The following is a 14148-nucleotide window of genomic DNA, read 5'->3' on the forward strand; positions in this document are numbered from 1 at the left end:
TGCCTTTACCACTTAACTTCTCTAATTTTAATTTTTGATCATTTAAAGTCCAGCAGCAAGCACTCATATAAGCAAAGGCTTTTTGAGGCCTCTATAATTTTTAAGATTATAAATGGATCTCAATTATTTTTAACTATGTAAATCAGTGGTTCCCAAAATTTTTTTGGCCTACCACCCCCTTTCCAGAAAAAATATTACTTAGCCCCCTGGAAATTAATTTTTTTTATTTTAATAGCAATTAATAGGAAAGATAAATGCACCTGTAGCCATCACTGCTCCCCTGGATCACTGCAGCACCCACCAGGGGGCTGTAGCACCCAGTTTGGGAATCACTGATGTAAATGGTTCTACAAATCAAAAAAAGTTTGATAACTGCTGCCTTAGAGAAAGGAAAAAGCTTTCTCTCCTAGGCATATAGAATCCCTTATCTCCTAATTATATAATGACTAAAACTCACATTTATATAGTTCAGTGCTTTAATAAAAGAATTATTTTATAATACCTAATCCTTTCTTTGTCTTCCTATATAACTTACTTTCTCTTGACCTGTCTGGTGAAAAGAGGTACAAGAGTTTGGGTTATTGGAAACTACTAAAAACTCCTTTGTTTCAGACTAAGAGCTTTGTAGAGAAGTGCTGCCTACCTGTACTGATAGGCTAGCCTCCTCAAGCATCTCCTGAAGTGATAGGAATCTTTAATGGCCACCTATGGTGGTACAATAGCTTCCTCACTGGTTGTCTGTAGTGATATGATAACCTCTTTAGTGGTTGCCCCACAAAGCTTATGGTCTCTTTTCTTAAGGATAATGAGGATAGCTTCTTCCTACAGGGTTGTAAAAGGATGGTTAGATAAAACTCTTCAAGAATGTGCTTCAGACAGTTTAAGTGCTATTGAAATGACACTTCTTTTTTCACTGAATCCAATTTCCCTAGTATATTAGGGATTCCACTTGGCTTCCTTTTCCTATTGATGATGCAAGGGTGCTTTTGCATAGATGAAAGGGCTTGACATTTCTGTTTCATTTTTTAAAAATTAATTCAAGCATTTATCAAGTGCTTATTATGTACATTGTACCGATGTAAGGGACTTCTCTACTAGCAACAATGCAATGATCCAGGATGATTCAGAGGGGCTTATGAGAAAAAATGCTATCCACATTCAGAGGAAGAACTCTGGGAATGGAAACACAGAAGAAAAACAACTGCTTTTTCACATGGGGTGATGGGGAAGTGATTGGGGATATTGACTCTAAACAGTGCAAATATCAATAGTATGGAAATATGTCTTGATCAATGACACCTGAAAAACCCAGTGAAATTGTGCATTGGTTAAGGGAAGGGGGTGGGGGGAGGGAAGGGAAAGAACATGAATTTTGTAACCATGGGAAAATATCCTAAATTCATTAATTAAATAAAATTTCCAAAGATTAAAAAAATTATGTACATTGTATGTCTTATTAGGTTAAGACACAGAAAACTGACTTTATCTGTAGGCTTCAGTTTTGTAAAGGAGATAATAATAGCTTACACTTATTCAGAGATTTCAGAGAGGAAGGAAGGAAGGAAGGAAGGAAGGAAGGAAGGAAGGAAGGGTGGTTGAGAAAATCACTGAGATTTTTTTAATGCAGGGAGAGCAAAAGTCAGAAAGAAGCACAAATATACAGGACAGCTTTGAAAGTTATAGGTTAAACCTATTAGATACTGTACCTTAAAAGAAAAGCAAGGTATACATAATGGAAATATGCAGTTTCATTTTTTTTTTTTTTTTATCCTGGGACTCCATTCTAGGAGCATAGGGCCAAAACCAGTAGGCAATGGGTCACACAGTCGCTCAGGGTCACCCAGCTGGGAAGTGTCTGAGCCCGGACTTGAACCTAGGACCTTTCGTCTCTAGGCCTGGCTCTCAATCCACTGAGCTACCCAGCTGCCCCTACTTTAGGTTGCAGTTTCTTTAGCAGATGTAGTTTTTACAGGGTGGGGTTGCTAGCCCCACGCCCAACCCTCCTCCTTTTTCATCCAGGCTAGGGACCGTCCTTGGCCCAGGAGTGGTAAGGGTGGGCAATAGGAGTCAAGTGACTTGCCCAAGGTCACACAGCTGGAAGTGTCTGAGGCCGGTCTTGAACCTAGGACCTCCAGTCTCTAGGCCTGACTCTCAATCCACTGAGCCACCCAGCTGCCCAGTTTCATGTTAATCTCTTTCTATTATACAACAGACATTTAATTACCATTTTGTTAGGTGTTAAGTTCAGGATATTAAAAAAAATTCAGTGAAAAAAAAAATAGGAGAAAGACTGTGCAGAAAGGGAATGGTGCCACTGGCCTGAAGAACACCAAATACTGTTTCAATTGTTTAAAATGGGAAGAAAGACTGGAAAGACCTCCAGGAATTGATGCAGAGTGAAAGGAGCAGATCCAGAAGAACATTGTACACAGAGACTGATACACTGTGGTAAAATCGAATGTAATGGATTTCTGTACCAGCAGCACTACAATGACCCAGGACAACTAGGAGGGACTTATGGTAAAGAATGAACGTTACCCACCTTCAGAGGAAGAACTACAGGAGAGGAAACATATAAGAAAAACAACTGCTTGAACGCATGGGTCAGGGTGGACATGATTGAGGGTGTGGACTCGAAACTACCACACCAATGCAACTACCAACAATTTGGAAATTGGTCTTGATCAATGACACATGATAAAACCAGTGGAAATGCGCATCGGCCATGGGGGCAGGGGGTAGGTGGGGGGGGGAGGGTGAAGGGGAAAGTAAGAGCATGAATTATGTAACCATGTTAACTTTTCAAAAAATAAATATTAATAAATGCTTAAAAATAAAATAAAATGGGAAGAAAGTAGAATACAAATTTTAGACCAGTGATTTTAAATTTAGCTTCTTGCAAATGTTAATAACGTATTCTTTAAAAAAAAAACAACTCTTACCTTCTGTCTTTAAAGAGATACCACATGTCAATTCTAAGAAGGAAGAATGGTAAGGGCTATTGTATGATTAGAATCTGCTCTCCAAGACTCAAAATCCCAGCATTCCACTTTTGTTTTCAGGTTATGTCCTTACATTTTGGAGATAAAGTTTGTGTATAACCCCGCCTCTCTCTCTTCCCATGAACGTGAATGCATCTGGGAAAACTTCTTTACTTGGGGTTTTACTTTTGTTCTTTTTATTTCTTTTACTTCAAGTGATTATTAATAAATCTTGTAAAATATAATACTTGGAGTTATTGGATATTCATTTTAATCTTATACTAGACAATCACTTTTAAGTGACTTGTCCAGGGTCACACAGCTAGGAAGTATCTGAAGCCAGATTTGAGCCAGGTCCTCTTGACTTCAGGCTTAGTATGACCTAGCTGCCCATTTAACAATGTATACTTAAAGAAATAACATACATTTAGAATCTTTTCTAACATCCTAATCTTAAAATAAGCACGGTCTCATCCTCTTCTGTTTTTAACAAATTGGCCTTCCTTTGAGTTCTGTTCTTTTCATACTCTTCCCATTGCTCTGCATGCAGTCTCAGAAATCTGGCTCTCCTCTGAAAACTCTCCATTCCTGGTTATCTTGTATCATTCTGGAAGTATCTTCTCTTTAAAAATACCTTAAAATTACTCTTAACTAGTTATTTTCACATGTATGAGTGTGTATATGGATATCTGATGTGGTTTGGTTTTAAAAACAAAACAAAAACAGACATTGTTAAACATAAATTTAGTGATTCCCCCCCCAAAAGCAAACTTTCCACCTTCAAGTAACTGAATTATGTAAGTGCTTGCAAAAGCCACAATCCCATCACAATTCAGACTTGCACTCTTAACTTTTGAGATCTATGAAAGAGCTAAGAAGAACAACAGGACACCAACATAAGTTTTTTTATTCATTTAACTGCTTAAAAAGGTAAATGAGTATATTTTATCTCTATATAATTTTCATGTTAACAGATAAGGATCAGAACAAAAGAGGTGATTATTTGGTATATATCTTTCCAATTTCTTAGTCATCTACATCATTTTAAAACATTAAAAAAAAAATCCAAGTCAAGGCACTGTTTTAAAAGTCTTCAGAGGAACAATTAATAATTTTAAAAATCAGCAATCAGTTTTCCATAAAAAGGATAAATTCCCAGGAAATGGTATATTCACTTCTTTGTATACAAGTAGAACAGACCTCATTTTTTTATTCTCCTCAGTTTAAAGTTTGGCTTTAGCCTGATAGTCAGCTTTCATTTTTTTGACTGTGGAAAGATCCCATGGTCCATCAGGCCAGTTATCATGGTCTGTTAAGATAAAATGAGTGAAATAACCCTTGAGTTATTATTGGCAAATATATAAACTTTTTTCCTTTTAGGAAATAAACATATTCCTAAACCCATCCCATGCCCAGAATTGTCTCCAGCAAATTCCCTACAACTACTGGGGAAAACCCCACCATCACTAGGACATTAAACACATTCATTAAATATGACTTAACTAACATATATTATTAAAACATTATATGGCACTGGTCTCTGTAGAAGTTATACTATATAACCAAAAACTGACTTGTAAAAAAACTGAATGCGGACTATAATTGGTGGGGGTTTTTTTCTTCTTTACGGTATTCTTTTTTTTTTTAAACTCTTACCTTTCATCTTAGGATCAATACTGTATATTAGTTCCAAGGCAGAAGAATGGTAAGGGTTAGGCAATGGGGGTTAAGTGACTTGCCCAGGGTCAAACAGCTAGGAAATGTCTGAGGCCAAATTTGAACCCAGGACCTCCCATCTGTGTGATGAAAGTTCTCCCCTTCCTCCTCAACCTTCTGGGTAACACAGCCAGCATGCATCTGCGTGTCTACATGAGTCTTCATCACCTACATCACCGAGTGTGAGTCATGGGACTATGGCCTACATGCTCGATCCCAGATATGATTCTGAACTTGATCTGGATAAAGGAAGGAATAAAAGCAACAATCTAGAAAGTATTCTCTCTATCTCAGGTAATGGAGCTGGGGGGAGCTGCTGCAGTGGCCAGGCTGAGACCACCCACGTGGCTAGCAAGAATAGGCTTTTTCTCTCTATCTCTATCCAAGTAACTAATAAACTTTATGAAAATAAGGACCAGAGTCCTAATTTTATTTCTTAAACATCTCTAGGCCTGATTCTCAGTCCACTGAGCCACCCAGCTGCCTCCACTTTATGGTATTTTAAAAATAATTTTTATAAAGATCTCAATTTGGGGATACAGCTTATATGCAAAGATGATCTATAATGCCTCAGACATTTCCCAGTTCTGTGAAACTGGACAGGTCACTTAATTTGTGTTTGCCTCAGTTTCCTCATCTGTAAAATGGTGATAATAGCATCTACCTCCCAGGGTTATTATGGGGATTAAATGAGATATTTGTAAAGCTCTTAGCACAGTGACTAGCATAAAGTCAGCACTTAATAAATGCTTGTTTCCTTTTATCCTTTTCTCTGTGCGGATTAAAATCACCTACACCAGGGATTCCCAAAGTGGGCACCACCACCCCCTGGTGGGTGCTGCAGTGATCTAGGGAGGTGGTGATGGCCACGAGTGCATTTATCTTTCCTATTAATCGCTATTAAAATTTTTAAAAATTTAATTTCCAGGGGGCTAAGTAATATTTTTTGTGGAAAGGGGGTGGAAGGCCGAAAAAGTTTAGGAACCGCTGACCTACACTTTACCCAGCAGGATTCTTGTCCATATCATCCCATAAATCCTTTCTCAAGGATTAAGCCTTTCTCTTGGTTAATGGTTCTTATCATGGAGTACATGAACTTATAAATATTTTATACTTGTATAGCTATATAATTGGTTTACTTGGTAATCCCACATATTTTATTTTATGCATTTCAAAAATATAATTCTGAGAAGGTTGGCTCCACCAGACTGATGAAGAGACTCCTGACATACAAGAAGGTTTAAGAACCCCTGCTTTAGGTCTTTTAGAATTCTGTGCTTCTTAGTGTAGCAGTGTGGCAGTCTTACTGCCTTTATCATATGAATAGCCCAACTCTTTCTGATTATATTATTATATATTATAATATGTAATATTATATTATTATTTTGTATGATTTTCTGTATTCAAGTCATAATAGGGTTTTTTAATTCCATGATGTATTTTTAGCTAACTACATTTTTCACTGCCCTTTAAGTAACTCAAAATTTTGACTCAATAGAAATTGTGGTATATTAGGATTTAACCCTATTTGCCTCCATTTCCTCATCTATAAAATGAGATAGAGAAGGAAATGGTAAACCATTCCAATCTTTTTGCTAAGAGAACCACAACTGGGGCCATGAAGAAACAGCCACAACTGAAAAATTGCTAAACTGTAACTAAACATCAGTAAACAATATTTATTGTTGTTAATGAAATGAATTTTGTAGAATCATTGAGAGTAATGGATAATTTCCTAACTGTAATCTAGAACACTTGCTTCCTTCTACTCAATCCTATTCAATTCTGGGGATGTGTGTGTGTGTGTGTGTGTGTGTGTGTGTGTGTGTGTGTGTGTGCGCATGCGCACACACATGCATGCACCCATTGATGTGCTTTATACCCTCACTTTTTCTTGACACCAAGATCCATAAGGAGGACACCATATATATATTGGTAATAATTCAATGAACTACTTTAGTCTGAACAATAGCTATTCTCTTTCCACTCAGTTTTTCATATGTGGATTGTTAAACTGACCTCTGTCTAGTGGTCAAAGATTCCACTGAGGAAGCCCTATGATAATAGCATTATACATTTAGAGCAAGAAATGACATTAGAGAATATCTAGTCCAACATCTTTATTTCACATATTGGAAGACTTTTCTCTTTTCTATTTTCATGAAAGTGGAGTAACTGGATCCTATGTTACCTAATATTATCTGGTAATCTTAACTTACCCTGCTGCAAGATATGGTATGGAAAGGGGGAGAGATTTAAATGAGAAATGGAAAGTAGTATAATTTGGATAGAAAAAAAAGACCTCTTTCACTTTGAAGGTGAACACTATGAGATAAGATTGTGCATGTAAGTGGAAGCCATATTGTGGAAATCATGACTGGTAAGATAAGGATTTTTTTGCTTTGACAGGCAATAAGGAGCAACTAGAGACTTTTAAGAAGAGGAGTACTATCTGTGTGACCTTGGACAACTCATACCACCTCTCTGGGCTGAACTCTGTCTGGAAGTTCTAGAGTTCTAATCTTTTGATCTTCTTTACCTTATCTTTCCCACTGTGAGTGTCCCACGAGGGTCTATCCTCAACCTTATTTTTACATACTCATTCTCTTGAGGAGCTCATCAACTCATGGGTTCAATTTTTACCTCTATTCAGAAAAATTTCACATCTCTGTATTCCTTTTGGTTTGGATCCAAGTAATTTCTATATCCAGACCAAATTTCTCTTCTGAAATTCTGTCTTACATTACTAACTACTTTACCTTACCCAAAGTATGTGCTTAAAATATTTGCTGAAATGATACAGGACAGTTCTGAGGGACTTATGAGAAAGAACACTATCCACCTCCAGAGAAAGAACTATGAGAGTAGAAACACAGAAGAAAAACAACTGCTTGATCACATGGGTTGATGTGGATATGATTGGGGATGTAGACTCTAAATGTTAACTCTATTGCAAATATTAATAATATGGAAATAGGTCTTGATCAGTGATACATGTAAAACTCAGTTGAATTGCTCGTTAGAGTGGGGAGGGAGAAGGAGAGGGAAAGAATATGAATCATTTAACCATGGGAAAATATTCCTAACTAAATAAATAAATAAGTCGATTTTTAAAAAGATTAGGAGTCTGAGTACTTCAAGTCTAATGAATTAAACCAAGTGAATTGAATTAATTATGTGACAAATATTCTAGTTGATATAAATTAATTTCAATAAAATACACTTAGATCTGTAAAAAAAATTTGCTGAAGTGGACTGATAATAATGTAGATCTCTGTCTTAAAGATTTCACAGAGAAAGCAAGTGGTTTATAGTTATTAATGTTAATTATTAAATTAATTATTTAATATGTAATATAAAATTAAGTTGTTAAAATTAATATTAAAATCTTTATATTAATATTTCTATATTTCCTTTTTATTTATCATAATAGTGACCATTCTTTTTTTCCAGTTCCCCTCCCCATTTTCATATAATTATATCAATCCCTTAATGCTTTTAAAATTGTACCACTCTCAGTACAGAGTTTTTCTATTTCTACTTGGTCTGATTCAACTGTTCTTTTTATCTTCATCTTTTTTACTACTATTTCTACTTCTTAACCTGCCCTACTGGTGATGATGTATAAAAAATCCAAACACAATCATATAATCATTTTTTTAAATATTTATCAAGAGCCTTCTATATGTCATACACTATCCCAAGATCTTAGAGGCTAGTACCAAAAAAAAAAAAAAAAAAGAATCCTTATTTACAGGGAACATACATCCCATAGGACAGCTTCTGCTTTCTGTTGGTTTTTTCTACACTCTCAGTACTAAGATTTGCAGATAATAAACACATGATAAATGTATTCCCAATCATTTATTAAAATGAGGAGGGTAAGTATATATATATATATATGCATATATATATATAAATATATCATATGAAGCCAATAAATACAAATAGCTGCAAAGTATATGAATATGAGTTAATTTGGGAAGTAGGGCACTAATAGTTGAGAGGGACCTACAGAAAATGGTGCATGAACAATCTTTAACAGAGGGACTCTGAAGTAGAAGCAAGTGGAGAGTGTACTCCAGGCATTGGGTTGGCTAATATAAAGGCATAGAAAAAGGAGGATGGAATGTCATGTAGAAGGAACAGATAAAAGGCCAGTTTGACTTGATGAGTGTGTAGGAGTGAAATAATGTCAAATGAGGTTGAAGAGACAAGTTGGAGTCAGGTCATAAGGGGTCTTTAGTAGATAAAAAAGGAGTTTCTATTTTATCCTAGAAGCAATGGTATACATGCAAGAGTTGACTGCGTAATGTAACACACAAATTAAATAATTTAAATTAAATTTTTTTAATCATTTTCTTTCCTTTAAATGGGAAAAAGGAAATTACCTACCCTACTGCTCAAGGAATCATTTAAGAAATCTTAAAAGTTCAGAGGATAAGGCACAAAAGTGTTGATCATTTTTATTTATCACTCACCTGGTATGTCCCATGATTTGGAATATAAAGCAAGGCCACCATCCACATTCACTGTTTGTCCTGTAATATATGAGGCCATGGGAGATAACAAGAAACATACAAGGGAAGAGACCTAAAAAAAATGTAACTATTTAGTATTCATGAATGCAATACAGCATATAGATAATTATCTATATGTATACTTCTCTAACTACATATAAATATGTGTAGATATCTCACAGAACCACAACTGTAGACAGATTCTTAGCTATCATTCTTAGACACCATTAATTTAATTGATGATCATCATTGATGATATCACTGAGAAAACTTGTAAAACCTCTGAAGCCAATTTTATTTCTAGATATCTTCATTTGGGGAAATTTCCCCTTCTTTTCAACAGAAATATATCACTCCTACCCAACAGATTTGCATGTGTATATGGTTCCTACTTTAGATAATCCTGAATACCATATATTAAAATCAAATTGTGATTATATGTGCTTTATATCTCCTAACTATGCATTGTTTTATTGTCTGAATAATAGTGGCAACTACTAAATGAATTGGTAAAAGTAGAAAAGGTAAAAGACAATTCTTTTTTCAGTCTATATTGAATGAATTGACAATGAAATATGAAGTAGAAAAGAGTAGTGACTACCTGAATAAACTCAGATTTAATACAGAAGAAGGAATCAGGAAAATGAATTTTCATTTGTCATATAAGCAAGTATTCTGTAATGTCCACATTACTACATACCCTTACTATTAGATCCAAATATATAGGGTTCAAGTTTCTCAGTGCCAAGATGGCACTGTTTTTGTTCATGTTGTTTTGGAATAAAGAATTGTGCTGTCTTAAAATTCATTTTAGGTAATGTCCCTCCTTTTACATATCAAAAGTCTACCATACATTCATTTAAACACACCTTCTCCAAGTTTCTGAATCCAATCTCAATATAATTAACACAGGGGAGCTGTATGATAGTAAATATAATTAAATGACTGAGACTGCCTAAGAACTGACTAATCTGAAAGACTACATTAACTGAGAAATACCAAATATACATTGTGAAATGCATATTTTTGTTTGTTTTTTAAACCCTTACCTTCCATCTTAGAATCAAATAGTGTTCATTGGTTCCAAGTCAGAAGAGCGATAAGGGCTAGGCAATGGGGATTAAGTGACTTGTCCAAGGTCACACAAATAGAAAGAGTCAGAGATCAAATTTGAACTGAGGACCTCCCATCTCTAGGCCTGGTTCTTAATTCACTTAGCTACCCCCAGCATATGGTTTTGATAGTTTTCCCTAACTGCATCTGAAGACCAAGTGTCTCTTTACTCTCTCTTCACAGTTTTGTGAAGATCATTCAGTAATTGATTTTTATCAGCTGAGCACCTTGCATTTCCCTAAGAGTTAATGAGCCAAAAATGTCAGTGGAGTTATTAGCTATTAAAAGTTTTAAAAATTGAATGAGATGATGTTCCCTCCATGATTGTCACTCTGTCCCTCTTCCCTCCCCCAATGTTCCTTAAAGATCTAAATTTTTGTAGCTTTTTGAAAATCAGAGAAAAAGAAACAGAGATTATACCTCCTCCGGAACACCAAATCTCTTAGCTGGACAATTTTGAAAGTATCCATCTACTACGTTTGCTCCTTCATAGTTCTTAAAGGCTGTTGGAGAATAAATTATTCCCTAGGTTGGGGAACAAAGAGGGAAAATTTTTAAAAAATTAAGCCAAAGAATAGTAGGCTTAAACAGCAGAAGAGATTAAATATAAAGGTCCACAGAGCTATTATGTATGCTTCTCAGTAATGTCAGAGGTAGTTATCTTCCCCAAATGGATTACCTATATGCAGAGAAATATATAACGCCTGAGGCCTCTGACCTAATTGCTAAGTCAGAACCTAAGCTGCTAATAATAAGAGTAAATAAGGAAAAATATTATTTCTCGGGACCTACTAGAATATATACCCTAAATAAAAATAAATAAATAAATAAACAAACAAACAAATAAATAAATGAATGAATGAATGAATGAATAAATGAATGAATGAATGAATAAATAGATGAAAAAGATCCAAGATTCAAATGATATTTCACCTCATGAAAAAATTGATGCATGGATCTTTTGTTACATACTGAATATTTTCCCATTACTTTTCATTTATTTTGGTAGATTTATTATTCTTCCACCATCCTTAATGCTTTGACTTTAAGTTCCCTGCCTCTAGCTTCTCTCAAGGAGTTAATGAAAATCAAAGAAACAAACAAAACACATTAATTTACTAGAAAAAATTCTTTATAGATTTTGTTACACATCAAAGAATACTTGGGCAACATAGAGCCCTCTCTCTAACTTGTCCATTGCATCATGTCCTACTTTGGAGTTACTACTAACATAGAATGTAACTATTACTAAAAAGAAAAATGTAACAGCAAGAAACCAAATCCTATGCATGTACATGGTTACCTACAGGAGCGACACAATTGATTCTTATTCCATTGTAGGCCCATTCCATTGCCAAAGTTTTGGTCATATTTTCAACACCTGCTCTTGCTGCTCCACTATGCCTTTTAAAGAAAAAAATGTTAAAGACTTTGTTCAACTTCCACTAAACATTCATATTTACATGAAAACTAACTGATACATTGAGTCACAGGAAAAACAATTTTAAAAAGGCACTCCTTTTCCAAAATACTTGGGGTTACACCACTGCTAACTGGGTCTTCTGGAAGATAATGGGAAACAACTTAGTATTTCAAGCAAGTTCCAAGAAGTTATCCTGGAAAACAAATATTAAAAGAAAAGTTCCTACTTGTCCACCCAAACATAGGGAAATAAGTGGGGAAGTCACTCTTAAAAGACATTGTGCTAAGCGTAAAAATGTTTTACATGAATACACGTAAAAATCTATGTAAGTTTGCTTACATCTCAGCATGGGGAAGTGTAAGGTGGGGAAAGATGAGGAGAGGAATGGAGAGAAAAAAATTCAAGACTCAAAATTATTTTTAACATGTTGGAGACTGTTTTTTTTTTGCATGTAATTTGGAAAGATAAAATTAAATAAAACGTATGGGGGAAATTTTTTAAACAATTATTTTCTAACATTTAGTGATACAAATTCTCTCTCTTCCCACCTCTACTTCTACAGTAAATAATTTGATTTATATAGATAATACCAGTTCTGTCATGCTATACATATTTCCATATTCCTCATGTTGTAAAAGAAGACACATATTGGACATCCAAGAAAAAGGCCATGAAGGAAATATAGTGAAAAATGGTATGCTTCAATCTGCATTGAGAATCTGACAGTTCCTTCGATGGCTGTGGATAACATTTTTCATCATGAGTCTCGAGGCTGTCTTGAAACTTCTCCTTGTTGATAATAATTTAGTCCTTTACTATTCATCATTGTGCAATATTCTGTTACTATAAGATAGCGTTCTCTTGGTTCTATTCACTTCACTTTGCATCACTTCATACAAGTCTTTCCAGGTTTTTCTGAAACCATCCTATTTGTCATTTATTATTGCACAATAGTATAATTCCATTACAAGCACATACAACCATTCCCCAACTGATGGATATCCCCTTAGTTTCTAATTCTTTGACCCTACAAAAAGAGGTGTTATAAATATTTGTGTGTGTTTTTTCTATTTTTGCTCTCTTTGAGATACAGACCTAGTATTGTTGGGTCAAAAGGTATGCAGAGTTTTATAATTTTTTTAAATGGTTTCAAATTATTCTCCAGAATGGTCGCATCAGTTCATACCTCCACAAACTGTATATTAGTGTCCCAATTTGCCCACATCCCCTCCAACATTTAACATGTTCCTTTTCTGTCATATTATCTGATTGATGTGAGATGGTATCTTAGAGTTTTTTTAATTTGCAATCTTTTTATATAACTATAGATTGTTTCAATTTCTTCATCTGAGAACTACCTATTCATATCCTTTAACTATTTATTAATTGGGGACTGACTTGTATTCTTACAAATTTGAATCAGTTCTCTATATTTTTTAAAAATGAGGTCTTTGTCAGAGACACTTCTTTTTCTGAGTTGTTATATACACTAGAATATTATACATATGCATACATATGTGTGTGTATTTAAACTACATGCTATTTATATTCATAAATGATTCCAAATACAAATCTCAGAATAGAGCATGATGGTCTCCTCAGAACAGGCTGGGAACATTTTTAAAAATAACATTTTCTTTTTTATCATGAATGTAACAATCATCAACAAACAAACAAAAAAAAAACATTTCAACATCCAAAGAACAAAAGAAAGACTTATCTAAGATTTTGTGAACTTTGACACATATGATTTGTTTTTTTTAAATTGTGTCCACTAAATATCTATTTTAACACAGGAGTAATAAAACTTCTGTTTATTTGTGTCCCCTTCAGAATTTTTTTCTATGCACTTATTTTTTTAAATTTTATTCTATTTTCCCCAATTACATTTAAAAACAGTTTCTAACATTCTTAAAAGAATTTTGATCAGTTCACAACTCCACCAGCAGTGCATTAACATCCCAATTTTGCCACATCCCCTCCAACATTCATTACTCTCCCCTGCTATCATTTTAGCCAATCTGCTAGGTGTGAGGTGGTACCTCAGAGTTGTTTTGATTTGCATTTCTTTAATTATTAGAGATTTAGAACACTTTCTCATGTGCTTATTGATACTTTTTATTTCTTTATCTGAAAATTGCCTATTCATGTCCCTTGCCCATTTATTAATTGGGGAATGGCTTGATTTTTTTATACAATTGATTTAGCTCCTTGTATATTTGAGTAATTAGACCTCTGTCAGAATTTTTTGTTATAAAGACTTTTCCCAGTTTGTTGTTTCCCTTCTGATTTTGGTTGCATTGTTTTTCTTTGTACAAAAACTTTTTAATTTAATATAATCAAATTATTTATTTTACATTTTATAATTTTCTCTAACTCTTGTTTGGTTTTAAAA

General features: G+C 34.4%; 1 protein-coding gene across 1 annotated transcript in view; it reads right to left on the minus strand.

Moving 5' to 3' along the window:
* Window positions 1-3872: 3872 nt before the first annotated feature.
* Window positions 3873-14148, minus strand: part of LOC123240130 (peroxisomal trans-2-enoyl-CoA reductase-like) — a 28299-nt gene continuing 18023 nt past the window's right edge. Inside the window, exons 5-8 of the mRNA XM_044667527.1 lie at window positions 11638-11734; window positions 10751-10855; window positions 9179-9290; window positions 3873-4290 (exon numbers count right to left, since the gene is read on the minus strand). Of these exons, the coding sequence (XP_044523462.1) occupies window positions 4205-4290; window positions 9179-9290; window positions 10751-10855; window positions 11638-11734 (400 nt within the window). The 3' untranslated portion in view covers window positions 3873-4204. The remainder of the gene's footprint in view (window positions 4291-9178; window positions 9291-10750; window positions 10856-11637; window positions 11735-14148) is intronic.

The sequence above is a fragment of the Gracilinanus agilis genome, chromosome 3 (genome assembly GCF_016433145.1).
Source record: "Gracilinanus agilis isolate LMUSP501 chromosome 3, AgileGrace, whole genome shotgun sequence".
Lineage (NCBI taxonomy): Eukaryota > Metazoa > Chordata > Mammalia > Didelphimorphia > Didelphidae > Gracilinanus > Gracilinanus agilis.